General features: G+C 47.4%; 1 protein-coding gene across 2 annotated transcripts in view; it reads left to right on the top strand.

Moving 5' to 3' along the window:
• The window catches only part of DIP2C (DIP2 acetate--CoA ligase C (putative)), a 166,804-nt gene extending 141,743 nt beyond the window's left edge, over positions 1 to 25,061 (top strand). For both annotated transcript variants that reach the window (XM_017862169.1, XM_017862170.1), the window contains 5 exons: positions 11,009 to 11,066; positions 13,098 to 13,172; positions 15,928 to 16,102; positions 17,929 to 18,052; positions 21,700 to 25,061. In XM_017862169.1, coding sequence (XP_017717658.1) covers positions 11,009 to 11,066; positions 13,098 to 13,172; positions 15,928 to 16,102; positions 17,929 to 18,052; positions 21,700 to 21,952 — 685 coding nt within the window. In that variant the 3' untranslated portion in view covers positions 21,953 to 25,061. The remainder of the gene's footprint in view (positions 1 to 11,008; positions 11,067 to 13,097; positions 13,173 to 15,927; positions 16,103 to 17,928; positions 18,053 to 21,699) is intronic.
• The last annotated feature ends 2,657 nt before the right edge of the window (positions 25,062 to 27,718 follow it).

Consider the following 27,718-nt stretch of genomic DNA (forward strand, 5'->3'; position numbering starts at 1 on the left):
GTTCTGGTTTCTCCACACCCAGGGCTGTGCCTGGGTTCTGGTGTCTCCACACACTCAGGGCCGCTCCTGGTTCCTGTTTCTCCACACCTAGGGCTGTGCCTCTGATTCCAGTTTCTCCATACGCTCAGGGCTGCCTCTGATTCCTGTTTCTTCACAGGCTCAGGGCTGCTCAGGGCTGCCTCTGATTCCGGTTTCTCCACACGCTCAGGGCCGCGCCTGGGTTCCAGTTTCTCCACACGCTCAGTGCCGCGATTGGTTCCGGTTTCCACTGCCTCTGATTCCGATTTCTCCACACGCTCAGGGCCGCACCTGGTTCTGGTGTCTCCACACACTCAATATTGTGTTGATTAAACCTCTACTCTCCATCGCTCTTCCCTCAGCCCCTGGCACCCGCCATTCTACTTTGTCAATGAATTTGACTACCTAGGTAGGTACCTCATATAAGTCCAGTCCTATGGTATTTGTCTTTTTGTGACTGGCTGATGTTACTTAGCATGTCCTCAAGGTTCATCGATGTTGTAGCATGTGTCAAATTCTCCTTCCTTTTTAAGATTGAATAATATTTCCTTGTACGTATACACCACACTTGGCTCATCCGTTGTCTGCCTAGGTTCACTTGGGTTGCTTCCACCTTTGGGCTGTTGTAACTGATGCTGCTATGAACATGGTTTATAGATTTTGCTGAAGACCTGGTCTCAGTTCTTCTGGTTATGTACCCAGAAGTGGAATTGCTGAACCATACAATAGTTCTATTTTTAATTTCTGGAGGAACTGCCATACTGTTTTCCACAGCTGCTGCATCGTTTTACTCTCCCACCAGCAGTGCACATGGGTCTGGTTTCCCCATATGCTCACCAACAGTAGCTGTTTTCTATTTTTTTTTGAGAGTAGCCACCCTAATGGGTGTGAGGTGCTATCTTGTTGTGGCTTTGGTGTGCGTTTTCCTAGTGATGGTCTTGTTGAGCATCTCGTGCTCAACTGCTGTTTGTATACCTTCTTTAGAGAAATGTCTATTCAAGTTTTTCCACACTTTTTAACTGGAGTGGTTTTTTTGCTTGGTTTGTTTTTTGAGTTTTTTTGGGTATTGAGTTGTAAGAGTCCTTTACAGATTCTCGATATTAGCCCCTTAACAGATACGTGATTTGCAAATCTTGCTCCCATTTCCTGGGTTGTGTTCTCACTCTGCTCATTCTGTTAATTGTGTCCTTTGATGAACAGAAGCTTTTAATTTTGATGTCCAGTTTATCCTCTTTGTTTTCTGCATATACTTTTGGTGTCGTAGCCAAGAAATAATTGACACATCCAATGTCATGAGGCTTTTCCCTTAACGATCTACAGTTTTATCTCTTACATTTATGTCATTGATCCACTTTGAGTTAAATAATTTTAAATATTTTTTAAAGGCAGGAACATGACTTTGGCAAAAATGTCAATGTCATAAAGACAAAAAAGACTTTGGAAATCTTCCCATTTAAGGCAAGCTGAAGAAATGACAACAAAATACAAAACCTGATGCTAGGGTGAGCCCTGCACTCAAGGTGGGAACTGTAGGGATGTTACTGGAGTAATGGGAAGAATTGGAAAGAGGCTATAGATTAAATATTGGATCAATATTAAAATAATTGAAACTGATAACTGTTCTGTGAGTAAGTAAGATAATATCCCTATTCTCAGGAAATCCACCTTTAAATACTTAGGAGTAAAGGGGCCTTGATGTATTTAACTTACCCTCAAATGGTTCAGGAAAAAACTGTATGTGCATATTGGGTAAGATGGGGTGGGCAGTGCAAATTATAAAGCAGATGGAACATAATATTAACAAGCAATGAACCTGGGTGTTACAAATATTCTTCATACGGTTTTCATTCTTACAAGTTTACTATAATTTTGAAATTATTTTGAAAAAACTTTTACACATGTTCATAAACATCAAATCTAGAATTGTTTTTCAAGTCTTTCTAGTCTTACTCAAAAAGGGAAAGTTGCTCCACGTTAGTCAAGACTTCAGTGACGGAAACCAAGTTGGACCATTTCAGCAAGTGAAGATTGAGGTAGGAGGTGCCTGAGGAACTGGAGGGTGGGGTGGAGGTGCAGCCCAGTGACAGGGAGGGCCTGGAAGCAAAGCCCAGAAGACCCTCAGGAGTCCCCTTGTCACCTTACTTCTCTGCTCTGTGCACACTTCTGTGCAAATGGATCAGCTCTCTGTGCTCATTCCACCTAGGAGAATGCTGCAGCCCCACGGTCATTAGACCTCCTCTGTCAGACGGCTGCCCATCCCCAAGCTACTGGGCCTGGGGCATGGGCTTGGTCACCCAGAGGTGGGAGGCTGTGCCCTCCATGAGGCCAGCAGTGTCACATCTCAAAAGCCAAGAAGAGAGCGCACACCCTCTCCTCTCCAGCATGGGCTGTGCAGAGCGATGCCTCCAGAGAGGGCATGTGGAAAGGATGGGGAAAACCTGCACACGTGACCCAGCTAAGTGTGAGGTCACTGTCAGCGGTGATGAGCAGGGGGGCTTTGATGTGATGCCATGGGAAGGGCGCTCATCTCTGAGGCCTTTCTCCAAAATGCCTGTGATCCGTGTCTACCCATGAACAATGTTAGACAAGTCCCAACCAAAGGGTAGCCTACAAAACACCTCACCAGTCCCCTCAAAACGGTCAAGGTCAGCAAAACAGGGACATTTCTAAGAGACTGTCACAGCCCATAGGAGCCCAAGGAGACGTGATGGCCAATTGTCATGTGGAATCCTGGATAGGATCCTGGGACAGGAAAGGGATTTTAGGGGGAAATGAGGAAGACTGACTAAAGGATAGATTTAAATCATCTCAGTGTTGGCTCACTAATTCTAACTAATGTTGGATGTGCGCACATTCTGAGACTGGGTTGTATTGTAGGGCAATGTGGGAGCTCTACTTCTGCTCAATTTTTCTTAAATCTGAAACTCCTAAAAAGTGTAGTTTTAACTTTTTTATTTTAATTAACACATAATTGTACAACTCATAGGGTACATAGTGATGTTTCGATACATATAACGCGTAGTGAGCAGATCAGGATATTAGATCAGGAACGTGCATCATTTCTTTGGAAATGTTTGGTATCTTCCTCCGAGCTATTTGAATAATAAATTACTGTTAGTTATAGTCATCCTGCAGTGGTACAGAACATTGGAACTTCTTCCTCCCATCCAGCTGTGATTTTGTTTCCTTTAACAAATCTCTCCCCATCCCTCCCTTCCCAGCCTCCACTATGCCCTATTATACTTTGTACTTCTATGAAATCAACTTTCTTTAGCTTCCACATATGAGTGAGAACGTGTAGTATTTAATTTTCTATTCCTGGCTTATTTCCCTTTACTTAATGTACTGTGCTTCCATCCATCTTGTTGCAGATGATAGGATTTCATTCTCTGTTGTGGCTGAATCCTATTCAGTGTTACATACCACACCTTCCATATCCATTCATCTGCTGTTGTACTCCTGGGTGGATTCATATCTTGGCTATTGTGAATCGGGCGTAGTAAACAGAGGAGTGCAGATGTCTCTCCAGTACACTGATGATTTCCTTTCCTTTGGATAAACACCCAGTAGTGGGATTGTTGGATCACATGGTAGTTCTGTTCGTAGTTTGGTATGTGTGTGTGTATGTGGTGGGGCGGTGGGGGTGGGGAGGGTTGTTTTGTTTTGTTTTTGAGACAGTCTCACTCTGTCACCCAGGCTGCAGTACAGTGGCACGATCTCGGCTCACTGCAACCTCCGCCTCCCCGGTTCAAGCGATTCTCCTGCCTCAGCCTCCTGAGTAGCTGGGACTACAGGCGTGTGTCACTATGCCCAGCTATTTTTTGTGTTTTTTTAATAGAGATGGGGTTTCACCATATAGGCCAGGCTGGTCTCTAACTCCTCACCTTGTGATCAGCCTGCTTCGGCTTCCCAAGGGTGTGTGTGTTTTAAGGAGCCTTCATACTGCTCTCCATGGTGGCTGTATTAGTTTACATTCCTACCAGCAGTGTGTAAGAGTCCCCCTTTCTCTGTATCCTCACCAGCATTTGATATTTTTTGTCATTTTGATAATGGTCATCTTAATTGGAGTGAGGTGATATCTCATTGTGGTTTTGACTTCCACCTCCCAAGTAACAATAAGTATAAGCAGCTGAGCGGTCTTTGTTGCCGCTCTGCCTGTGGAGTAGCCGTTTTTTTATTTCTTTACTTTCCTAATAATCTTGCTTTCACTTGAAAAAAAAAAAAAAAGACTTCCACTTCTCTGATGATTTGTGATGTTGAGCAATTTTCATGTATTTTCTGGCCATTTATGTCTTTTGAGAAATGTCTGTTTGGATCATTTGCCCATTTTTATATCAGTTTTTTGTTTGTTTTTTTGCTGTTGAGATGTTTGAGTTCCTTATATATCCTGAATATTAATCTCCTGTCTGGTGAGTAGTTTGCAAATGTATTCTTTTATTCTGTAGGTGGTTTTTTCACTTTGTTTTCTTTGCTGTGCAGAAGCTTTTAAGTTATATATAATCCTATTTGCTTATTTTGCTTTTGTGGCCTGTGCTTTTGAGGTCTTATTCAGAAAGTGTATTTTAAAACCAAGGAGTTCCCAAAAAAGATTTTTTTTAATTCAATGCGAATGAATGTCATGAAAACCTTATGAATGGACATAAAGTGATAAAAAATTTATCCCAGTCTTTGCCACAGAAATATTGATGCATTTTTTTCCTTTTCTTTTTTTCTTTTTTTTTTTTTTTTAGACGGAGTATCACTCTGTCACCCAGGCTGGAGTGCAGTGGCATGATCACAGTTGACTGTGACATCTGCCTCAAGTGATCCTCTCACCTCAACCTTCCCAGTAGTTGGGACTACAGGTGCACACCACCACACCTTGCTGATTTTTGCATTTTTTGTAGAGATGGGGTCTCACTACATTGCCTAGGCTGGTCTCAAACTCCTGGGCTCAAGTGAACTTCCTGCCTCAGCCTCCCAAAGTGCTAAGGTTACATGCGTGAGCCACTGCACCTAGCATATTGATGCATGTGATTAGGATCTTAGGAAGCAGGGGTCTGTGCTCGGGATTAGTATTCAGAAATTGAGCACTTCTGAAACTTGAAACCCATCTGGCCTTGGAAGAAGATGGAAGAGGGCAGTTTGGGCTGCAAGATCGGCTCAGTCCATGCCTCCAAATGGTGTCTTTTATGGGAAGAAAACACAGAGCTCTCTCCTCCCCGAGGGAGAGAAAAGGGAAAAGGAAGGACAGAAGAGTCTGGATTGGAGGAAGTTACGTTTATAATTTTATAAATGAAAAAAGTACACAAAGTATGCCTTGGCACTTCATTTGTGCAATGCGGTTAGATTAGATGAAAACATTCCTCTGTTTTCTTTTGTTGCCCATTGTTAGGGTGATTGGTATCTGTTTCTGGACTGCCATGATCAAGATCTGCCTGCCCTTAGCCTTTTGTAGTGGCCACCGTGGGCCGTCTCTTGTGGTCATCTGTAGGTTTCGTTAGGGCTTGAGTCCCGGGAGGACCTCCTGTGGAAATAAAATAGTGCATTTGTTTTTGTTTTGTTTGTGGTTTTGGATGTGTGAACATGCCTTTTTATTTTTAAGCACTGTTGTTGTTCCTTGTGATTTTAATACTCTTATGTGCTCCACTGGTTGCAAAGGAAATGGCAAGATATTAAAATCCCAACTTTGACAGTAACGCTTGCCTCATCCTCTGTGCGCCTTAGCTGCCAGGAAGCTGCAGACTAGACTCAGTCACAGCCTGTTAATTATTCTAAAGTTTTTTATTCTAAGTTTTTGAGTATTTAATTTCCCCTCTATCTTTGGGGATTTTAAAAGCTTATTTTCAGATGGTCTTATTATACTGGGTGTTTTAAATGCTTCAAATTAATTTTGGAAGAAGGTGTAGTAAAAGTTTTGGTTGTTTTTTCAGTGGCACATGCATAAATGCCATCCTGAAACTGCGAGTGTGGCTGTGCTGCAGCTTAGCTTTCCATGACCGGGTTACCCTATGTCCTGTCTGCTCCCCTTGAAATGCCACAGAGTTGGCACTGAGGACAGCACCAGCTCCATCTGCATCTGGTCTTTCAAGCCAGTTTTTGAGACTGAAGGTGCAGAGGGTGCTGGACCCTTCGGGTCATGAGTGACCATCAGGCCAGTGCTGAGCAGTGGCGTGGGCGGGCAGGGTGGGCTTCTGGTGGGTGCTCTGCTGACATCTGCATCAGGCGCCCCACCTCGGGGCATTGGTGAGGGGCTCCGGCTGCCCTGCTCTGAAGCAGTCGTCTTTCTGGCGGGAGCAGTGCTGCCATCTGCTGGCGCACTTCTGTTGGGGCAGAGCATGGTATTTGTTTCTTGGTGGTTGTGACGTCTCCAGAGCTGGTGTGCTGACGGATGCTCTGCCAGCCCGCGGGTGCTGCCAGGGGGTGGTGGTCCTGGGCAGAGGGCAGGTGTGCTCGTCCCCCTTTGCATGGCTCAGACAAGGCTCCTTGCTCCTTGGTGAGAATCTCAGTTGGATGAAGAAAGAGTCCCTTCTGTAGCTTTGTGGGGAAGGATTAGCGAGAAGTTCAACCATGGCTCTCCTTAGACAAATGATGAAAAACCTGGTTATCTCAGCAGCACCTTCCTGCCCGTTCCCAGGAGGCCAGGTGTGTGATGCTGGGAGGCACGAGTGAAGAATGAAGACCTCACAGACCTGTCGTGACAGCCATGCCCCACTCAGGGTTGCACGGCGCCATCGGGGCTTCAGCCTTCTGAGATGTTGCTTCCAGCAAAACAGGTTGCTAAGTTCGAGTCCATCTGAGGGCAGTTCAAGGACAGGGCAAGTTAGAGGCTAGTAGCAAGTCCCCTCATGTCAACTCTCTCTCTTTGCTTTTCTAGCAAAAGTTTAACTTCAAGTCCACTTGACAGCATAGGATGAAAAGACAGTTTATTCCCCACAAGTCCAAGATTCATACTGGAGTTGAGAAGAAATAAGGGGTGAGACAGAGGCCAGGCTGGAAAAGTTTATTCAGACACTCGGTTAAATTGTAGCCTTGATGTGAAAGTAGGTGCACTGTTTAAAACTGACTTTCACCTGGTAATGGTTCCTGGAGCCAATTTGGGCAGCAGTAATGCACGTTGGAGGCAGCAAGAAAAGTGGCACAAAGTTCCAGATCTGGAGCTGACGGGTTTCCTCAGCCCTGAGTTGTCTAAAGCTGACTTTGCAGCGTGACCTGAGCGGAAGGTGCCCTCACAGAAGGTGAGCTCTGCTGGACGCCAGCCTCGGCATGATGGCTCTGGGAAGATGAGAGTCTTCTTACAGCATCACTTGGTCCTTTTGGTGGCTCAGTCACACTTCCCGCGGGAGAGGGCCAGCCTGGCTGAGCCTGTATTCCTCCCTCCCTCATGGAGTCCTCCTGCTCTGCTCTGGCTCCCGGAGTCCACAGACCTCTGCATCTCCCTCCAGCAGCCCCGCTCCCGTGTGCCAGGCAACACCTTGGTTTTAACCTTACAACCTGGTTCTAACCGAGAAGTGTTAATAATCACCGCTACTCATAACTCACGGAAAACAAGCACTTCAGATCCATAGCTCATTGAATTTGCCCAAACCTGGTGGTACCTGCCTGTGATCCCCAGTCTGAGAAAGTCGGCACCGAGCAGCACAGTTTGACCCGGGTCTTAATTCAGCCCACTGTGTAACTATGGAGAACACTGCTTTTGAGAACAACCAAGATCACCTGGTTTGATTTCTGTGAGTTCTTTGCACATGGAGGGAATCAGCCTTTTGATGTGTCTGTTACAGATACATCTGCTGGTTCTTTAGGAAGACATCTCTTCTGCCCTTAGATAGAGGGTACCTTTTTTCCTTTCTTGGCTGTGTGGATATTGTTCTCCTTGGCGTAGAAGAAGGAATTCCTGTGTGGCACTTGCTAGCAGGATATGTAGCTTTTTCATCCAGGACCGTCCTGAGTGATTTAGCATCCTGTGCCTGTTTAAGGACACCTTTTTCACATGAACCAGAGAGGGAATTCTTGAAGATCTTCTGTGTTTTCAACACTTCAGACAAGGTTATCAGCTGAGATTCTGTCTTGCTTCGTTTCCGGAGGCTGAGGGTCAATATGGGGGCAGAGGCCGGAGAGCGAGGCGCTGGCCAGCACACACCTGCCCGGAGCCTCACCTGTCTGGTTTTCCTGCACGCCCCCTAAGTGGGTGAGCACAGGCCAAGGTAAAACCCACAGGGATGGAGATAAGGAAGATCTGGGAATGCTGCAGAGCCTGGGCCCTCCCTGGCGGAGCCCTGGGGCATTTGCCCTTCGCTTTTGTAACTCAAGAGCCTTGTTTCCTGAGTGACCCCCTTACCCTGTCTGCAGTCATCCCCATAGCAACAGCTCCCAGAGCTGCCTTGTGCACCTGACTCCGGCCAGCGACAGGATCTCGAACGTCCTGAAGTAGAGATGACTGAGGACTCTGAAGTAGAGATGACTGAGGACTGGCGCAGAAACGGAGATGGTGTGTGTCCCAAACAGCCCTCGGTTTTGGCTGAGTTTCACTGTCTGGCTGGTCATCTGGCTTTTGTAGTGCTGAGGTGGGGGCATCTGACCCCCTTCTCGTTCGTTCTTTCTCCTCACCATCTTCAGGTGCCCCTTTCTCGCCGCTGCCCCAGCCTGAATGGCTTGGCTTCTCTACTTCTGTGTTCATCTGGAGCAGATAGCCCCTATCTGGAACCCACAGTTCGCTGGCTTTGACTCCACTTGGCCGCTCAGATCAGGGTATGTGTGCGGGCCTCCTGGCACGGCAGGAGGGAGTCAGCAGCATTGTCCTGGCATGGCCACGTCCTGCCGATGTCCCAAGTGTGTGCGTGCTGCCTCTGGCTGTGAGCTGCTCCGTGGTCAGTGTCTAAAGGAGCACGTTTGTGTTGCACCACAAATTCTAGGTATTCTCTCATGGCAAGTCCTGAATTAGCATAATGCTACCTGGGTCCTAAAAGTTCTTTAGTTTCATGCAGTTGTGTGTGAAAACAGCCAGTAAGGCATTTTTGGAGGTTAGCATCATCAAGCCTGTCGGCATAGTCCATAAGAGCTTGAATCGTGTGGGCTCTTCGGCAGTCCTCATCGGCTGCTGGCATCAAGGTTTCCCTTTGAGACAGACACCGCAGACTTAAGGGTTCTCATCTGATCTGAAATGGCTCCAGTGAGTCCTCCTCCCTCATCAGACTCCTGCTGACGCACACAGGTGCCCTCCCCAGCGTCTCCTCTCCCGTCTCCTGCAGAAGAGAAAGTGCTGCCAGCCTTCCCTGTTCCACCACAGATGATCCTCCCCGGCACAGGCTGCTCCTGTCTGCAGCAACCAGAGAAGTCACGCCAGGCTGGGTGTGAGGAAATTGTCCTGTGGCCTCAGCCACTGAACAGCCAGAGGAGATGGTGCCCCTGACTGCAGACAGCCCTAGGTCCAGCAGGAGCAGTGCAGCCGGTTAAGGCCCTGTCAAGCCCTTCGCGCTGCTCCCTGGTTTATTGACACCACATGTCTGGCACATGCAGGATGTCAGGCCGGTGCCACCTTCCACACTGCTGGGTGCCTCCCCCTGTGGGGCAGGAACACCCCCATGCCCGGAGGTGTGTGTACCCTCTGCGGCCACCCTCATGCCACGCAGAGGGCTGCGCTGGACTGGCCCCTCAGGGCCCCGTGACACTCAGCTTTCTTTCTTGGTACCTCCTGCCCCTTCCCTACCCTTCATCCTCCTTCCTTGGCACATCTGTCAGTTACAGAGGAAGACTGCTGTGCCGAGTGCCTGAGAGTGGGTCCCTGGTGTGTTTCAAATCTCAGTGAGGGCTGGTCATGGTAATCTCAGCACTTTCGGAGGCTGAGACAGGAGGATCACCTGAGACCAGGAGCTTGAGACCAGACTGAGCAACATAGTGAGATCTCCTCTCTACAAAAACATAAAAGTTAGCCAGATGTGGTAGTACCCACCTGTAGCCCCAGCAACTCAGGAGGCTGAGGTAGAAGGATTGCTTGAGGCCAGGAGGTCAAGACTGCGATGAGCCATGATTGTGCCACTGTGCCCCAGCTTGTGTGACAGAGTGAGACCCTGTCTCTTTAAAAAACAAAAAACACATCCGTGGGGGATGGTAAGCAGGGTGTCTCAGGAGCCAACAGGCCCCCTGCCCACAGCCTGTCCCCAGGTGGGAGGCAGGTCCTCTGATCCGCTGTCTTCAAGCCTTCAAGCACTTTCTCCTTTGCTTTATTTTGTTTAAATAAAAATTGCCCCTTAGGTGAATGAAGAGTGTCATGGTCTACTAGGCACTTGGTAAAAATGCAAAACCAGTAGTGTAAGGCCTCAAAATACGGAAATAATGCACCTGGGAGGACCGTTAGCGAAGCTCTGGTTGTGACCCGCTGCGATTTCCTTGGCAGTTCTTGAGATTAAATTATCATTACGTATTCTTTGAAGTAAAAGAGTTTAATTTCTGAGTACTTTTGCCATCAGGGCCCAGCAATTCTCTCTGCTCCTTTGGCCATGATGCACGTGCTGTCTTGGGAGTGCTCTCGGCCACAGCACACCTAGCCCTGCCTTCGGTGCCCGCACCTTCTTGGGAGGGCTCTCGCCTGCTGCACACCTAGCCCTGCCTTCCACCCACAGGACAGCCGTCGGTGCTTCAGGACCAGGCGACACTGTCATGGGTGACCCACAGCTCTTTCAAGGATGCTCTGTAATCCGTGTTCTTTTCCTTTTCTGAAAATGCTAAGTGGACTCATGGTAACTTTAAGTTCAGAGTCATTTTTCCAGTTATTTTGCAGGTTTGAGAGATGTGGCTTCATCTGTCTTCTCTGTGGCCCTTACTTTGGGTACAGTTTCCTCTGCTGCTGGGTTGTTATTTTTGCAACTTCTGTCTTTGCCATTGGATGATGCTCAGAATCAACTTTCCCGGACAGCTGCCAGGCTTGTGACCTCGTGTGAATTGGTGAAGGGGAAAACTGGACAGAAAACACATCTAGGAATATTTTAGGAACATTTTCTCTTTCTGTTTACAGAGTTCGCTTAGTGGAAAGAGGATCCCCTCATAGCCTGCCCCTGATGGAATCGGGAAAGGTAAGTATTATAGGAAGAAGCCTGCATTTCTCTATCAGTTTGCTTCTGAGTGTAGGAGCTTTGAAGTTTTCAGAAATGTCTTTTTTAGAATGTTTTTTCCTAACTTGAAAGTAACATATCCATGAGTATAGAAACTCAAAATAACAGTGTTTTAAACACGTTAGACTTTTTTCCTCAGGTAAAAGTTAGGAAATAGGCATCTCCTGCTCCATGAAGTCAGCACAGGCCCTGATGCCTTTGGCCTCTTTCTGCACATTGGAGCCCAATTCCCAGGGGCACCTGAGGAGCTGAGGCGGCTGCTGCTGCTCCAGCCATCATTTCCACGTTCCAGCCAGCAGGAGGAGAAAAAGAAAAGAACAAAGAATGCAGACCATAGGGAAGGTTCCCAAGCTGTCCTACATTGAAATTCCATTGATCAGAACGTGGTCACATGGCCACACGTAGCTAAAGGTTGGGAACTATTGAGATATAAATTCTGAATATCTATAGGCCTACCTAAAAATCAGGGTATCTGTTACTATGGAAGTAGAAAAGAATGGTTATCAAGAGACAACTAGTAGTTTCTGCCACAGTGGCTGTTTTTTTTTTTGTTTTGTTTTGTTTTGTTTTTGTTTTATTTTGTTTTTTCCTAGCATTAAAGGGCAAGAAACATATTTAAACCTAAAACATATTTAAACCTTTTTTTTTTTTTTCCTTTTTGGCCCCAGTTGTCAGATTCCTTCTCCGCTGACATAATTCTAAAAGCATCTCATGTTGCTTCTGGACCTATTATAAAATTGCCTGCATGGCTGCAACTTAGAATTCTTTACAGAGTTGGTTCCAACAGTAGGAATGTGCTCACCATGCATCTTAACAGTCTGGCGGACCATAGTCAGCAGCAGAGACCAGAGCCCTGAAATCTCACTTCCAACTTAAGTGAGATTTAACAGTATGACTATTCCAAGACATTCTGTGTTTTTACCGTAAAATGTTTTGCCTTTATCTCAATCATAAATGTTAGATGAGCTGATCTGAGACAGGCTATATTCAGGATTTCCAGAATAAACTTTTGATTCCTTATATAAGTGGTATCAGTGGAATGTGAGATATTTCTAAGCTAAACTTTAAGAAGGAAATTCTGGCCAGACCCAGTGTCTCATGCCTGTAATCCCAGCACTTTGTGGGGCTGAGACTGGAGGGTTGCTTAAGGCTACAGTAAGCTGTGATCGTGCCACTCCAGCCTGGATGACAGAGCTAGACTCCGTCTCAAAAAAAAAAAAAAAAGAAAATGCTTAATACTGACATCCATCACAGTAAAAGATGTTTACCTGCAGGAAAAAGTTCCCCAGTATCTTGAGTTGAAAATTCGGTGGAGATGAGCTGGAGATCCACATGGATGTTCTAATTAAAACCCGCAGACTTCACTAGCAGTTGACACAGAATGTTTCCCTTCTGGCACCACCAAAGCAGCTCCCTACTCTGTCGTCTTGCCAAGAGCATTTTGGGTTATCTTCGAGTCCATGCTTACCCCTGAAAATGTCACTCTGTGACTCCCTTCCTTCAGTGATTACTGCAAGCATCACCCTCCATCCATGCGTGTGCCATGATGTGAGATGTAATATTGGATCTATGTAAATATCTTCAATAGCTTCATTGAAACAACTGACAATCCCCATTTTGCAAGGGTCAGGCTCTGTTAAACGTTATATCATTTACCATGGTTTTTTTTTCAAAAATTGTTTTCATGATTTTCAATAGATTTCTTTTAGCTTTATTGAGGTATGACAATCAAAATGTTTAATTTTAAGGTCACCATAACAGCATACAATATTGTAACAGCTACAGTGAGAATGTGATTGTCATGCTGTGATTGTCTAATGGGTCATAACTTTGTGGCATATAATTTTGATTTAATTGCTTTCTAAACAGAATGGAGACCAAGAGACATGGCATATGAAAGGAAATTACATAAAGACGAAATTGAGGTTGGCTTGTGTGTAGCCTCTCCCTGTATTCCTTCCATTGACAAGAGACTTTTCCTCTCCCAAATAGATACTTCCAGGGGTTCGGATTATAATTGCCAACCCAGAAACAAAAGGACCGCTGGGGGACTCACACCTTGGAGAGGTGAGTTGAGTGTCCTCCGAGATCCAGGTTACTTTTCTGTGATGTATCCTCGGCTTGCCTTGACACCATCAGAACTGCTCACACGATGGCCAGGGAAATAGCGTGAGGTGAGCTTTGTGGCTCGGATGAGTCCATGAAAGCTCACAATTACAAAATGGCACGTCCTTAGGGAACCAAAATAGATTCTCCTCAAATAATTCAGAAAATATTTAAACACATGATGTGTATGGACGGAGTTTCTTTGTTTCTTAGTTCTTGAGTTTGCTTTCTATGTTCCTGCTTTTATTATTGAGAAGTCCTTCACCAGGAAAATGGCAGAGGCCTCCACAGGGAGTAACGTGCAAACAACGCCATCAGGACACAGTAGCCAAGAGATCATGTGTTTATTTCAGATCAGAAGGCAAACAGTGGAACTTGACACCTTTGCCTCATTTTGTTCAGGATGAACCCACCCTGGCTGGCTCTTAACTCCCTGCCACTGTGCCCTTCCGCGCCCCTCCGCGCTGCTGGCAGGATGCAGCTGGAGAAGGCTGCCTCGTGTAGCTGTCTGGCCTTGGTCTCCATTCTTGACACCTCATCTCAAGCAGGCCCTGGCACTGCTGGGCGTCCCCAGTCTGAGAGGCCACGTGTCTCGTGCGTCCTCCTCCTGCCCCATTCTTCTGTCTGGCGATGAGCTTGCCGCTTCTACAGGGAAGCAGAGGGCACTGGAGAAGAGCGTGTCTGGAGCCAGCCTCCTCCCACGGTGGCAGCACACATGCCCTCCCTCCGCTTACCCCAGGCCTGCCGTGCCACTGGACCAAGCCCCATGTCCAGCCAAGGACACCCTCGCTCCCCTTGTCACCTGTCCTGTCTCATTAGGCGCCCCCACTCCTGAATGGCTCCCAGCATCACATGTGGGAGACGTGCTAAGAACTGGCATCTTCTTCTAAACAGCCCCAGCCCTCCTCCCCAGCCCCGGCTGCATCCCCGGCCACATCTCTGGCACATGCAGGAACACGTTTCTACACGTACGTGGGTGAACGCCTGGCTAATGAGCAAGCCTTCACTGGTTCTCAGGTCCCACCTTGCTTTGCTTCTTGGGCTTTTTTTTTTTTTTTTTGCCCCTCACTTGACCTCTCTCAGTCACATGAAAGATCAGAATTGTGAAGATGAAATTCTGTGCTGCTCTCACTTAGAAGTTTCCTTTAAATGCATTCCTAGAAACAAGCTGGAAGCAGAGCCTGCTTCTCCAGCACCTGGAGGGGGTCCTCACAGGTACTGCCCGAGACGTGCGCTAGGCCAAGGTCAGAATTCTCTTCCCTCTGAGGGTGGCCAGAACTGGCGAAATTTCCCATGTGTGTTTTTTCCGCTTTATGAGGTTAATTGAGAAAGTTGTATAAATTAAGGAATGCACTGTGATGTTTTCATGTATATACATATTTTGAAGCAGTTACCACGACCGAGTTAGTTCTATTATCCGTCACCTCACATTTTGCGTGTGTGTGATGCGAACGTTTAGGATCTATTCTGTTATCAAATTTCAAGTAAATAATACAGTATTATTAACTGTAGTCACCACACTACATTTTCTCCCCAGAACCTATTCGCCCTCTAACTGAAGGTTGGCACCTTTGCCCGTCATCTCCCCCTTGCCACTCTGAAGCCCCTGATAACCACTGTTTACCCCCCGCTTCTGTGAACTCAGCTTTTGAGATTCCACATGAGTGAGGTGGTGCAGTATTTGTCCTCTGTTCTGGCTTCTCACTCAGCGTAACGTCTTCCAGGTTCATCCATGCTGTTGCACATGGCAGGATTTCCTCCTTTTTTATGACTGAGTAATACTCAGTTGCCTTAATGAGAATTTTCTTTGTGTTAAGGAACAGAGGACAGCTGTCGTTTCCCTGATCTGATGGTGCACTCTCTTTTTCTCAGTTTCACTTTTTCATTTGTGAGGCACTGCTCTGGGGACGTGGGTGCAATACTGAACTCGTTTCTGACTTCCCGGAACTTGACCACTTTTCATTGTCAGTAAAATAATGGAAACAGCCAAGCCCAGAATGTCTCCACAGCCAACACTCCAGAGCCCAAAAGGCCTCCTCTCCTGACCCTTGCTGTGTGGGCACAGCTGCATGCAGCTGCGTGGGCATCTGGGGAACTTACCTGGTTTTGCTTTTATCCAGCCCTGTCCATGGTTCTACGTAATCCACGTGGCTGTGGCTTTGACTCACCCTATCAGTCTTTGCTTACCTATTTCCCCAAATGTCAGACATCAGGCATTTTTGTTGCCGTTTTTTGGTGTTTTGTGCCTTCATCCCTTAGGTTTGGTTTTTTGATGTATGGTTTTCTTGCATTGTGTGTCCAGAAGAATGCTCACCAGGTGAAGTGAGAAAACGAATCTCAAAGCTTTTCAACATTGTTCTTGCTCTTTAGAAACAATCGTTTGGAAAAGCGAAGGAATCTAGTGTGACTTTGTTCATTTGATGTGTGTATTTTTAAAAGCTATTTGTTAAATCTTCATCTAATCTGCTTTAATAAGTTCCCCGTAGGTGGATGGCTTGATTGGTTGCTTGGCCACAAACTTGGTAGACTGCCTTTATTTCAGTACCCTCTGTGTGTGTCTCCAGAAACCTGAATGAGATTAACATCTTGGTTATTCAATCCAAGGAAACTTTTAATATCACTGAATATAACTTATTGAATTGTCAAAGTAGTTGTAGCCTCATTTCCCTGGAGATAAAATAATGTCACCCACAGTGAAATTTCCCTCCATTTGCAGATTTGGGTTCACAGTGCCCACAATGCCAGCGGTTATTTTACTATTTACGGAGATGAATCCCTCCAGTCGGATCACTTCAACTCAAGACTAAGTTTTGGAGACACCCAGACCATCTGGGCACGCACAGGCTACTTGGGGTTCCTGCGGAGAACTGAGCTCACAGATGCAAATGGAGGTGAGAGTCCAGGCTGGCTGGCCCCCCACACAGATGGGCAGAGAGGCTAGGCTCCCCTAGACACAGAAGCTATTCCCAGGGTTTATGGCAGCCAAACCTAGGAGGAAACATGTGCTGGCTGCAACCTAGTGCGAAAAGAGCTGAGTTTAAGAGAAGAGAGGAAGGCAACATTCAAATGTGTCCAACAAGCTGAGCTGCACATCACATACCCTGTCCTGTCCCGAGAACCAAGTGCGGACTGAAAATCGGGGAGGGGTGCGGCTGCTGAGCATGGGCTGCAGTGTCGCCCACAGCAAAGTGCCCAACGTCTCAGCCCACAGAGTCTCCTCAGCAAGCCTGAAGGCTGCCTGCTCCCACGGGGTCCGTCCGAGACAGAAGCTGGCCCAGTGGCTGCAGGAACGTGCACGCTGCTGCTTCTAGGACTGGATCTGCCCCTGTCTGGGAAGAGGAGGCCGTGAAGCTCTTGGGCCCTGGTGGCTGGCCGTCTCTGCCCATGCGTTCATCAGAGTGCAGGGCCTGGTGCTGCTGATGATGCTGGTGCCTAGTGTGGACAGCGTTGCCTTTGCCCCATCAGAGGACAGTGGGGTGAGGCCAGGTGTATTTCATGACACGGAGGAGTAAAAGTGCACTTGCATAGTTAATTCTTTGCTTATTCCAGAATCCTTTCTCACCTCCTTAGTGCTGCTAAAAATAGAGGCAGGACTTGGCTGTTTCACAGCAATGGCAGTTGAGGTTCCTGGTGAGATCTTGCCTGACCAAAACCCCAGGGAGATGAGTTTCTAGACATCAGCAAGGCTTCCTTACATGCCTCTCTCACATACCTACGATGGCCTGGCCCAAAGGGCTACATTTAGGAATCATACAAAAATATCCCGGCATGACATTTGCATTGTGGGAAACTGTAGACTAGTTTGAGGGTGCTGTCTGAGGTTCCTGGAAGATGCAAAAGCTGGTGGCAATTTATAATCCTAGAGAAAGGCCAGGAAAGCCACTTCCCGCTGAGTGCTGGGAGCAGGGATACCCTGAAGGACGTGTCCCTGCCCCTGGAGAAGAGGCGAAGCTGCTGTAGGGGCAGAGGCCGAGTCAGGGTCTCCATCTTTCTTTGTCTGACTTAAATTAGAAAATACTTATCTCTGATACTATTTTATATGTCAATCATGCCTTTCAAATTTTCCCTAATATGCTTACTACCTTATAAAAATATAGGACATTTCCTTATTAAGGAAAGATAGGACCTGACCACTGGTTGTCTTTGTCATTATTCTGAGGTTTGCATGAAGGATAGAAATAAATTTCATGGCTCTGTGAGCTAAGGAAACCTTTGTGAACATGACCAGGAGCTACGCATTGTTTTCCCACTTAGACACAGGATTAATAGCGCAGAGGAGCACGCGTGGGTTGGAGTCAGGGAGCTGGTCTGTGACTCCGCTGCATCCTGTGTGACCTTGGGCAGATGAGGCCTCAGCCGGTGGGTCCATGGGACTCAGACCACTGGGTGCTCACTTCGCCCCTCAGTTGCTCCCGTTGAACATGTGATCAGGCAGTTGACTGGATATCGAAGCTGAGCCAAGAAAGGTCTTCTCTCAAAGCACAAGTGTAGAGGGAGCATGGCGGCTTTGCAGCCAGCTGTGGGGCACCGACACACAAGCCGGGCACTTGCCAAGGAGCTCCCTGGCAGAAGCAGCAAACTGTCCCTGGATCCATGAGGCCCTTCCTTTGCATCCCTGTCTCATTTGTGGGTAGTTTTTAATCTTTTTTCAGAAAAGAAGGAAAGTGACTTGAGCAGCATTATGGGGAAGCTCACACAGGCTTTCATTCCTCCACAGAGCGCCATGATGCCCTCTACGTGGTCGGGGCACTGGACGAAGCCATGGAGCTGCGGGGCATGCGGTACCACCCGATCGACATTGAGACCTCGGTCATCAGAGCCCATAAAAGCGTTACGGAGTGGTAAGTCATGAGCTTGCAGCTCGTACCCAAATCAGGAGCCGAGTTTGTGAAGCACTGAGGATGTGGAGGGTACGGCAGCAGAGGAGAGTTTGCTAAGGTAGGGAAGGGAGTGCAATTCAGCATTTGACTATAAACCTTTATCTTTTGGGGTTAAAGTAACAAAAGAACACTCCACATGTAGAGTGAATGTACTATATATTATCTGAAAACGATAGACTTCTATTGCCATGAAAACTACTTGATAAGGTTTTCCAGGAAGCCAAATTGTTTGGTTTTTAATTTACAAAAGCATGATATAGGAAAAAAACGAACCTCACACATATGTAGGCACAGAAAATACTTTTATGGGGCCGGGTGCGGTGGCTCAAGCCTGTAATCCCAGCACTTTGGGAGGCCGAGACGGGCGGATCACGAGGTCAGGAGATCGTGACCATCCTGGCTAACCCGGTGAAACCCCGTCTCTACTAAAAATACAAAAACTAGCCGGGCGTGGTGGTGGGCGCCTGTAGTCCCAGCTACTCGGGAGGTTGAGGCAGGAGAATGGCGTAAACCCGGGAGGCGGAGCTTGCAGTGAGCTGAGATCCGGCCACTGCACTCCAGCCTGGGCACAGAGCGAGACTCCGTCTCAAAAAAAAAAAAAAAGAAAATACTTTTATGACTGTTGACTTGGGAACTGTAAGTAACATGAGACATGGGAAAACTTTAGGTGAGAAGGAGAAGCAGCATTTGTCCAGACCCCAGAAGAGACTTCCAAAGGAAGAACTGCTTGAGTTAAACCAAGGTGTCGCACCTGCTGCCTGGGGCAGACTCTGCTCTGGGCCAGGTGAGGACTTGCAGGCTGGGACTTTGTCTTTCTCTCTGGCCCGTTTAATCTGTCGTGACGTGCTGAGTATGTCCATGGTGCCGCCGGCGATACAGCAGCATTTTCTTCTGATGTGTGGGAGTGGATTGGATGCTGGAGTGCCGTGAGTTAAGTCAGCCAGGGCCGGGGAGTGTCACAGGCTTGTTCGGTGCCTTTATATTTGCAGTTAGGCTGAAAAGTGACTCAATACCATTGACTTCAGACTTGTTCATTCCCTTGATAACAGACAGGGTGCTAACTGAGGGCACCTGGTGACACTGGTCTCCGTCTCAGGTCAGAGACCCTGAGGCAGGTGCATTCTCCTCTCTCATGAACAGCTTTTCTGGGCTGAAAGGATGGGTTCTGAGATTGCTCCTTCCTCATCTTAGCTGGCTGAGGTGCAGTAAAGGCTGGTACTTACTGCCATTCGCTGAATTTGAACATGGAGGACTTGGCAGAATTTACAAGATCCAGTTTGCTTACCTGTCAGTGATCCTGTGGTTCAGATTGGCTAAGCCCCTACTCTCAAACAAAATTCCTTAAATTGTTGATTTCCTTGACAGTTCTCTCCTTGAGTATACAGAGAAGACAGAAACTCGAGGAAGACTCTGGCACTGAAACTCGACTAGGGCCTACCTTATTTTCCATCTAAATAGCTATGAATATCAGTTAACAGCCCTTCCGTTTTTTTATTTTTAAGACAACAATTCTAATTGGCTTGTATTACCTCCCTCAGGCATTTCTGTCTGGTTTGCCGCTAAAAGGTGTGCCTCGAGGGCCTCGCTGGTGCCCTCTGTGGCTTCTAGACCGTGGTGCTGGGCCTTGTTCTGAAAGTGTCGCTGCTATTACCCGCCATGTGGCCACCGAACTGGGTCTGTCCCTCACCTGGTCAGGGGCTCACATGCCCCTTGCCCACACGGTGTCCTTTGAGTGGACTTTTGAATGTTTGAGATGATCCAGATACAAACTGCTTTGCTCCACCGTCCCTTTCCCAGCCTCCCTGCACTGCCCTTCCGGCCGCCGTGGGCTGCTCCATGATGGGAAGCGTGCTTGTGTCACGCAGCGTTGCAGAACGGGACTCTCCGTGTTGCCAAATTCAAGCCAAACTTTCTCATTTCTCATCAGTTGTTCTCAGCATTGAGTAGCGTGCACAGCTCCTGGAAAGGCTCTGAGAGTCGCTGGCACCGCCCCGTATGTCCCTGGCAGCCCAGAGGAGATAGCAGATCAAGCACACCCTCGGCCAGCTCTGTTACCTCCGGAGAGCCAAGCTGATTCGGATACTCCAGGACTATTCCATACATTCCAAATGCCATAATAAAAGTATACCAAATGTTCCTGAGATGTGTGTGTCTGGTATCACAGATACACAGTGTGGGCTCACATGGGCATCACCAGGAGCAGTATGACAGGAATTCAGCACCAGCACGTCTTCTCGGAAACCGTTCTTAGCATGCTCCATAGGCGTGCGGCAGTCACAAAGCAAAATCCAGGAGAACTAGTGAGAATTTCCAGGAAAATTCTCCAATTTTCCCTGTCAATTTAACATAGATTGGCCATGCTGAATAAAATATGTGTTTTTCCTAATTGACTTACTCTCACACTTAGAACAATAGTGAGTTTCCCAAAATACCTCCTGCCTCAAGCTGCGATAGAACATGTTAGGCACGTGAGAGCAGATACCAGCAGCCCTGGAGCCTGGTCTCCATCCAGCCCACTCTGCCTGGGAACCTTCTGGCTGCCTCAGCCAAGCAGACCTCAAGTACCAGGCTCTGTGAATATCGGGGCCCTTAAACAGCTGGTTCCAAAAGCCAGCCCTATATCCTTTAAAATGTAAAGCACCGGGTTTTTGCTTCCGCCAGTTGGGTAGACTACATACTCGGGTGCCCGTCCTGCCAAAAGATGACTCGATTCCAAATAAAACATTTCTGAGTGAATCTTCCACATTCCAGAAGACTTAGCCCTGCACATGGGTTAGCCACGGCTGTATGGCAGCCGGCCCTTGCTCAGTGCTTTAGACAGAGTTGTTACGATGTCCCCACATCTGCATGCCAGGGGCTGGCTCAGCTGGGGCGAGCAGCTCGGCCGGGCCCGGGACTGGTAGCTCTTCTCCATGTGTTTCTTATCCTCTGGACCCAAGGGCCAGCCCAGGTGTGTCCCCGTCCTTGCAGTGACACAAGCACGCCAGGAAGAGCCTCCACATCCAGCCCTTCTGGAGCCTCCGCCGGCATTCACCTCCCTAACACAGGCTGACCAGGTTCCATGCTGAGCACAAGCCCCAGGACTGGGAAACACACCTCCCACTCAGGCGCACCACACAGACAGAGAGGGGTAGACACCCACGCCCTAGGCCTCTGCACGCACGCCTCTCAGCCGCAGAGCTGGGGTCTGGAAGCAGGAGGCACAGGGCTGCCTTGAGGGCAGAGGCTGGTGGCACGCTGCACTCGGCAGTGGGGGCATTGATCCTCCAGGCAGCAGCAAAGAGGCAGCACTGGAACACAGACGCCACTAGCCAGGTGGAGTGACCCTGGGATATCTAGCGAAATGGGAACTCAGGAAGATGGTGAAACCCTCACAGAAGCCACCGAGAGAGAAGGCTGGTAGGAAACACCGGTGCATGCTGTCGCCAGGAAATCTGTGTGGGGAACGATTAGTGGGCGGCAGACGGAGGACATGGAGAGGCCAGAGGAGACTGTCGGGAGTGCTCAGGCAGGTTGGAGAGAGCCAAGTGGAACTTTGAAAAGAAACCACGGCTATTAAACAAAGCATTAATAAATGTGTAATGTTGGCTTTCTTTTCTGTCTTTTAGTGCTGTGTTTACCTGGACAAATTTGTTGGTGGTTGTGGTTGAGCTGGATGGGTCGGAGCAAGAAGCCTTGGACCTGGTTCCCTTGGTGACCAACGTGGTCCTGGAGGAACACTACCTGATCGTCGGAGTGGTGGTCGTGGTGGACATCGGCGTCATCCCCATCAACTCCCGTGGGGAGAAGCAGCGCATGCACCTGCGAGACGGGTTTTTGGCAGACCAGCTAGACCCCATCTATGTGGCCTACAACATGTAGTCTTGTCTCTTGGCTTCCATGGACTTTTCTAGAGATGTAGACATTGTTCTCCGTGTCCACTGAAGCGTGCAGACACAGGGCAACACTCACCAGAATGCAGCCTTTTGTGGTGAGAGTGGAGGAGGAAGAAGAAGAGGAAGAGGACTTCTCACAGCAGCCACGATCGGCATGGGGGTGAAATGTGAATTTACCACTGAATTTCGCTCAGAAGGACTTTGGATTACTGCCTTCAGTTCGTTGGAAAAGCCCATTTCAAAAACTTTCTTTTCTTTTCTTTCTTTTTTAATTATTGGATAATAAGTGCTTTCTTCGTAAATGTGGTATTTTGTTAAGCCGAAATAGCAATTAAAAAAATATCCTGCCCTCCAGATGGGTTCTTTTAAACAATTTATGTAGTGTGACAAAGAATTGTTTTCTTTGTTTTAATGTGTCATGAAATCTTAATGACATGGATCTGTTACTAATTTAAGCCATTGCTAGATCTCATCCTTTTAGGGAAGTTTGAGGTACGAGAAAACCTTCCAAATAGCACCTTCCAATTAGATTATAGCAGCTTTCTTTGTCAGAAATGTGCTGAAGAAACAAAGGCTGATATATGGCCTTTGAAGTTAGTGTAGAATGAGAAGAAATTATAAATAAGGTGTATTTCGGCAATTATCTTGCAGATATCTTTGTACTAAACTAAAAAGATAAAATAAGTTAACTTCCTCAATATGTAATTATGTACAAAACGTTTAATTTATTTTGATCTCTTTAGAACTATAAAAGAGAAAAACATTCAAGAATATTAAAGTCTTGTAATGTTTGCTAATATAAAAAAGTGTTGTATTATCTTGCGTGGATAGTATCACAACAAATATATATATATGAAATATAAATTCACTAATGAACAAAGGAGATTTTAAAGTTTAAGACGCAGAACTTGTCACTTGCATGGTGTGCCCCCCGTACTCACATCCACTCTGCTGTGGCCAGCAGTCACAGACCGCAGGAGCCCTGTCTAAAAGTTTCTTCTAGAACCAGAGACCAGCAAGTGAAATTACTGCCATCTCAAGGATGGTGAAAGAATTCAAAGCTCAATGTGCACTATTTTTTTCTTTGCTGTGGGACAACAGTGAATGTGTTTATGCCAGCGTGTGCTGATGATACTGAGGGGCTTTCGGTTGGCAAATAGCACTGTTTTCTTAGCTGCAAGAATTTGTTGCACAATGTTTTTCATCATTTTTGTTAGTGTCATCTTTTGTTGGTCCTTGCTGCGGAAAGGAATGCGATTCTGTGGTCATTTGCACTGGGTTGCATTGATTCCCCCCGATGGCCAATGTGGAGTGGACACAGTGTCCGGAACTCACGTCGGTGGTCGTCCCCTCGTCTTAAGGCCCAGCCAGCTCTGTGTGAGCCTCTGGGGCTCCCTCACTCAGTGAGCACAGTTCCCCGGGGGTTCATGCCAGAGCTCTGGCTGAGGCAAGAAGTCCTCCAGCTGCGTCGTTTGCCGCCTGTGGATGAGTGCGCCCCAGTTTCTGCCCTGGCAGCTCCTGGCCACACCTTCTCAGAGCTCACCTGTGCACTTCTAAATTGAATTGGCCCACGGAGTCCAACCAAGAAGGAGCATCTGCACTCCGAGAAAGATGTGTTCTGTACCTGCCCCATGTGACCCTGCAGTGGCTCTCGGTGCTAGATATGCATGACTAAGATTGATGCTGGGCAAAATTTAGATTAACTTTCATTATGTTGTGGGCAGTGTATTTGTCTGCCTTTGCTATATGCAGTCAGCAGTAAGCCTTTTGCTAAAAGAGTTTTGTTTGACTTCTGAGATCCAAGGCTGATTGTTGTAAAAAAAAAAAAAAAAAAAGTGGCACATTTAAAAAAATTTGTCTGCATATGTGGTGCATCCTTCCATCTCCACAAACCATTTGATTCCTGAGATATTGTTTGGCCTCATTGCTGTGTGTGAATATTTCTCCACATGCTTCAGATACACATTCCTAGCCTCTGCTTCCTAAGGGGGGAACCACCACACATCGGGGGAAAAAGACACTTTCCTATACCCACCCCCCTTGTCTGAAGGGAAGTAGGTTTGGGGCTTCAGGTCAGACACTGACTGTGAAACATGAGCTGCAGTGTGCAGGACAGCTTTGAGGTCCAGCTGAAGTCAGGAAGCAAAACAAATTTAGATGTCACTTCAAACATAATTTTAACTGTCACCAAATCAACTCTATGTTCGAGGAGTGTGGACGCTGCAGTGTAGTTGCGAGGGCAGTTAGCAGCCGTCTCTTCTGCATCCTGTCAACTCTGATGTTAGAGTTTAGGCTCAAAAGAGTTGGTGGACTGAGATCAAAGTCTGGTTGTGCAAGAAGGAGGAAAGGAGACAGTACCACCAGTTTCAGCAATAAAGAAGGGTCATTCCGTATTCGAAATTGTACTGTAGATAAATCATTCATGAGAATGTAAAAAATGTTTGTCTTGTGACCTTGTGCTTTTGAAGTCAGACAAAACCGTGTAATCAACTTGCACAAAAAGAGGGTACACAATGAACATATAAACACAGACCTAATCAAACAGGAGCAGATTCCTCATGGTGCTTGTTTATTATATATATTTAATCCTGCTTGACACTTTACCCAAGGGAGATGGTCCCTTTTATCAGTTGAATGTTAGCAGCGTTATTTCAGAGTGTGGTGACTGGTTAGAGAAATTCATGTACTCAACCAATCACAGTTTCAAACAAAATTTTTATGTGCAAAGGACAGCAACCTTCTTGTATGTTAAACCACCAGTACGCTTTGTACATCTGTGATAACGCCTGTTTTATATTCAAATGAACAAATAAAAGCTTTTATTTTTGTTGCTCTGAAAATAGCAGTTTCTTAATTGGTCCCCTGGAAAGATGTCTGGGACAGCTTTAATCCCAGGAAGGAAGTGACTCCTACAGGCAAATGTGTCTGACTCTGTTTACAGAATTTGTTGCATTACTTAGTACAGATAATCATACTTTGAACAATGTTTAAATTTTGATGGGGCATTTATTGCTAAAAATAATTCCTATGGCAACAAATGTTTTGTGAAATGTTTTTTTTTTAATTCTTTTAAATATATCAAAATATATTTGTTCACATTTGCTGTAAGTGTACAGATTATTGGTAATTTGGGGACAAACAGCGTGAGTCCTGCTTTATGTCAGCTGTGTCGCAGGGTCACAAGTGTGTCAAGGCGTAGGAGTACTTGACTGTTCCACCCCAAATTGTCTTCATCCATTTGACAACCAAAAGCTGCGTCTTTTGCCCAAGATCTTAGAATTCTTATGGCTTTGTCTTTGGGAAAGCAGTAGCAGGTCAACTGCCCTTCAGACTAGTGGTTCCATGAAGATAAATGTTGGTTCACAAGAAAATCGGTGGAACTAGGGCCGGGCGCGGTGGCTCACGCCTGTAATCCCAACACTTTGGGAGGCCGACGCGGGCGGGTCACAAGGTCAGGAGATGGAGACCATCCTGGCTAACTCGCTGAAACCCCCTCTCTACTAAAAATACAAAAAATTAGCTGGGCATGGTGGTGGGCACCTGTAGTCTCGGCCACTCAGGGTGTTGAGGCAGGAGAATGGCGTGAACCCGGGAGGCGGAGGTTGCAGTGAGCTGAGATCGCACCACTGCACTCCAGCCTGGGCGACAGAGCGAGACTCCACCTCGAAAAAAAAAAAAAATCAATGGAACTAAAATTTTCACACAGAGCACCAGGTGTAATCTGAGTGCCTTTGTGTTCAAATTTCACTTGCCTTCCCTGACCCCTAACTTTCATTCAGGACAATCCCACGCTGACTGAGAATGAGGCTTTGGGTGTGTGAAAGTGAACAGCTGGTGTGAGACCTGCAGGGCTGCATTGGATGAAGCAGACGATAGCAAGGGAGAGATGCTTCTCCACAGGCTCCCGCTTCTCAGATGGCAGCCCTCACCATGGCCTGTCAAGTACAAACCAGGTAACCAGGAGAACTACTCCCGTGGGGCCCTCACCATGGCCCGTCAAGTACAAACCAGGTAACCAGGGGAACTCCCGTGGGGTCCTTCTTTGGACTGTGCATGCGTTCCAGCACCGGTGTGTGAGTGTAGGATTTGCTACTGTGAAGCTGTGCTCTGCGTTCTCCATGGCCCCTCGCACAAGGCTGGGTTCTTGGGACGCAACCAAGAGCAGTTTTGTTGGCTGGCCGGTCCCTGTTTTGTCTTGTGAATCCTCCACAAACATCTTGGTGCACTCACAATGTTCTGTCCGCCTGGACAGAAGCAGTCACACTGCTTCTCAGTAGAGACCGCTTAGCAAAAGGGGTCATTTCCTCACTGCTGTGTTTGCTGGGATGCTCAGCTCTGTGCTGTCTCAGTAGAACTTGCCATTCATGATCCCTAGTGACATACTAAATGTTTCTTTCTACGAGATTCCAGAAAGTCATGCGGAGATCCCATACAACCTCTCCTGTAATCCCTGGGTTTTCTTGGTAGAATGAGAGCGTCGGCCGGTGTCGTTGTCATGTCCCTCTGGCAAAACATACTGCAGGCACATGCGATTCAAGTCTAGTGCATCCTCTCAGTTGTAGCTCTTGCTGTTGGTTAATCTGTAATGTTAATTCTATGAACAAAACAACTGGGCAAGACCAAGCTGATACCTTAGCAAGTGATTTCGGGGCCAACGTGGCTTGTCATTCTGTGATGAGGGCGTCGTGCGGTGTGGGGAACACGAGCCCACCCAGCTTGCTCCTGGGGTCCAGTGGTGTTTCTGCTCTGCGCTCCCCAGATCGCACACCTGTCTTTACCCCATCTCTAAATGGGACTCGGGCTTTCGTGGGCATAGTGAGTTTGTGCCTGAGCTCTGTGGCGCGGTAGCCAGTTCAGCCCCATTTAGAAACTGCATTTAAGGCAGAAATGGGTAGAAATAGAAATAGAAAGGGCTTCTGTGACTGTCTCTCACACTTGAGTTTATTTCTTATTTTTTTGAGAGAGTCTTGCTCTGTTGCCTGGCTGGAGCGCAGTGGCGCGATCTCGGCTCACTGCAACCTCCGCCTCCTGGGTACAAGCTATTTTTCTGCCTCAGCCTCCTGAGTAGCTGGGACTACAGGTGCCCGCCAGCACGCCTGGCTAATTGTTGTATTTTTAGTAGAGACGGAGTTTCACCAAGTTGGCCAGGATGGTCTCGATCTCTCAACCTCATGATCCGCTTGCCTCAGCCTCCCAAAGTGCGGGGATTACAGGCGTGAGCCACCGCACCCAGCCTGAGTTTTTTAACTACACCCACTACAAAGACTTCTAGCAAATAACTTCTGCAAACCAGCTGGCCCCACTCAGAGGAGGATCCCAGTGTTTCTTAGAAGCCTGCCAGGGGAGGGCGGGTGCAGGAGGCAAAAAGGCTGAGAACCTTAAGAAGTTTGGTGACAGCATAGTTGGGTGGAAAACATATTTTGCAGCCCTATTCGAGAAGAGTGTGTGAGAAGCACCTGGAGGTACGTGTGCCCCTCCCGGGAGGCCCCAGGGAGCTATCCCTTTTTCAGGAGGTGCAGAAGTAGCCAGGTCCAAGTGGATATCCGGATGGGCCTGGCCACTCTTCAGCTGCTGCAGGTCTGGGATAGAACAGAGTGGAGGGAAAGGGGTCCTAATTTTTTCCAGAATGCATGGAATATCCTGAGCCACAAGCCTGACCTCACAGGACAGATAACCCCCATGACAGTGCATCCTGGTGTCTCTGCTCTGAGCTAAACTGTAGGAGAACCCCGCCTTTAGGGACCTTTTCATC

This window comes from Rhinopithecus bieti, unplaced genomic scaffold (assembly GCF_001698545.2).
Source record: "Rhinopithecus bieti isolate Rb0 unplaced genomic scaffold, ASM169854v2 scaffold_64050, whole genome shotgun sequence".
Lineage (NCBI taxonomy): Eukaryota > Metazoa > Chordata > Mammalia > Primates > Cercopithecidae > Rhinopithecus > Rhinopithecus bieti.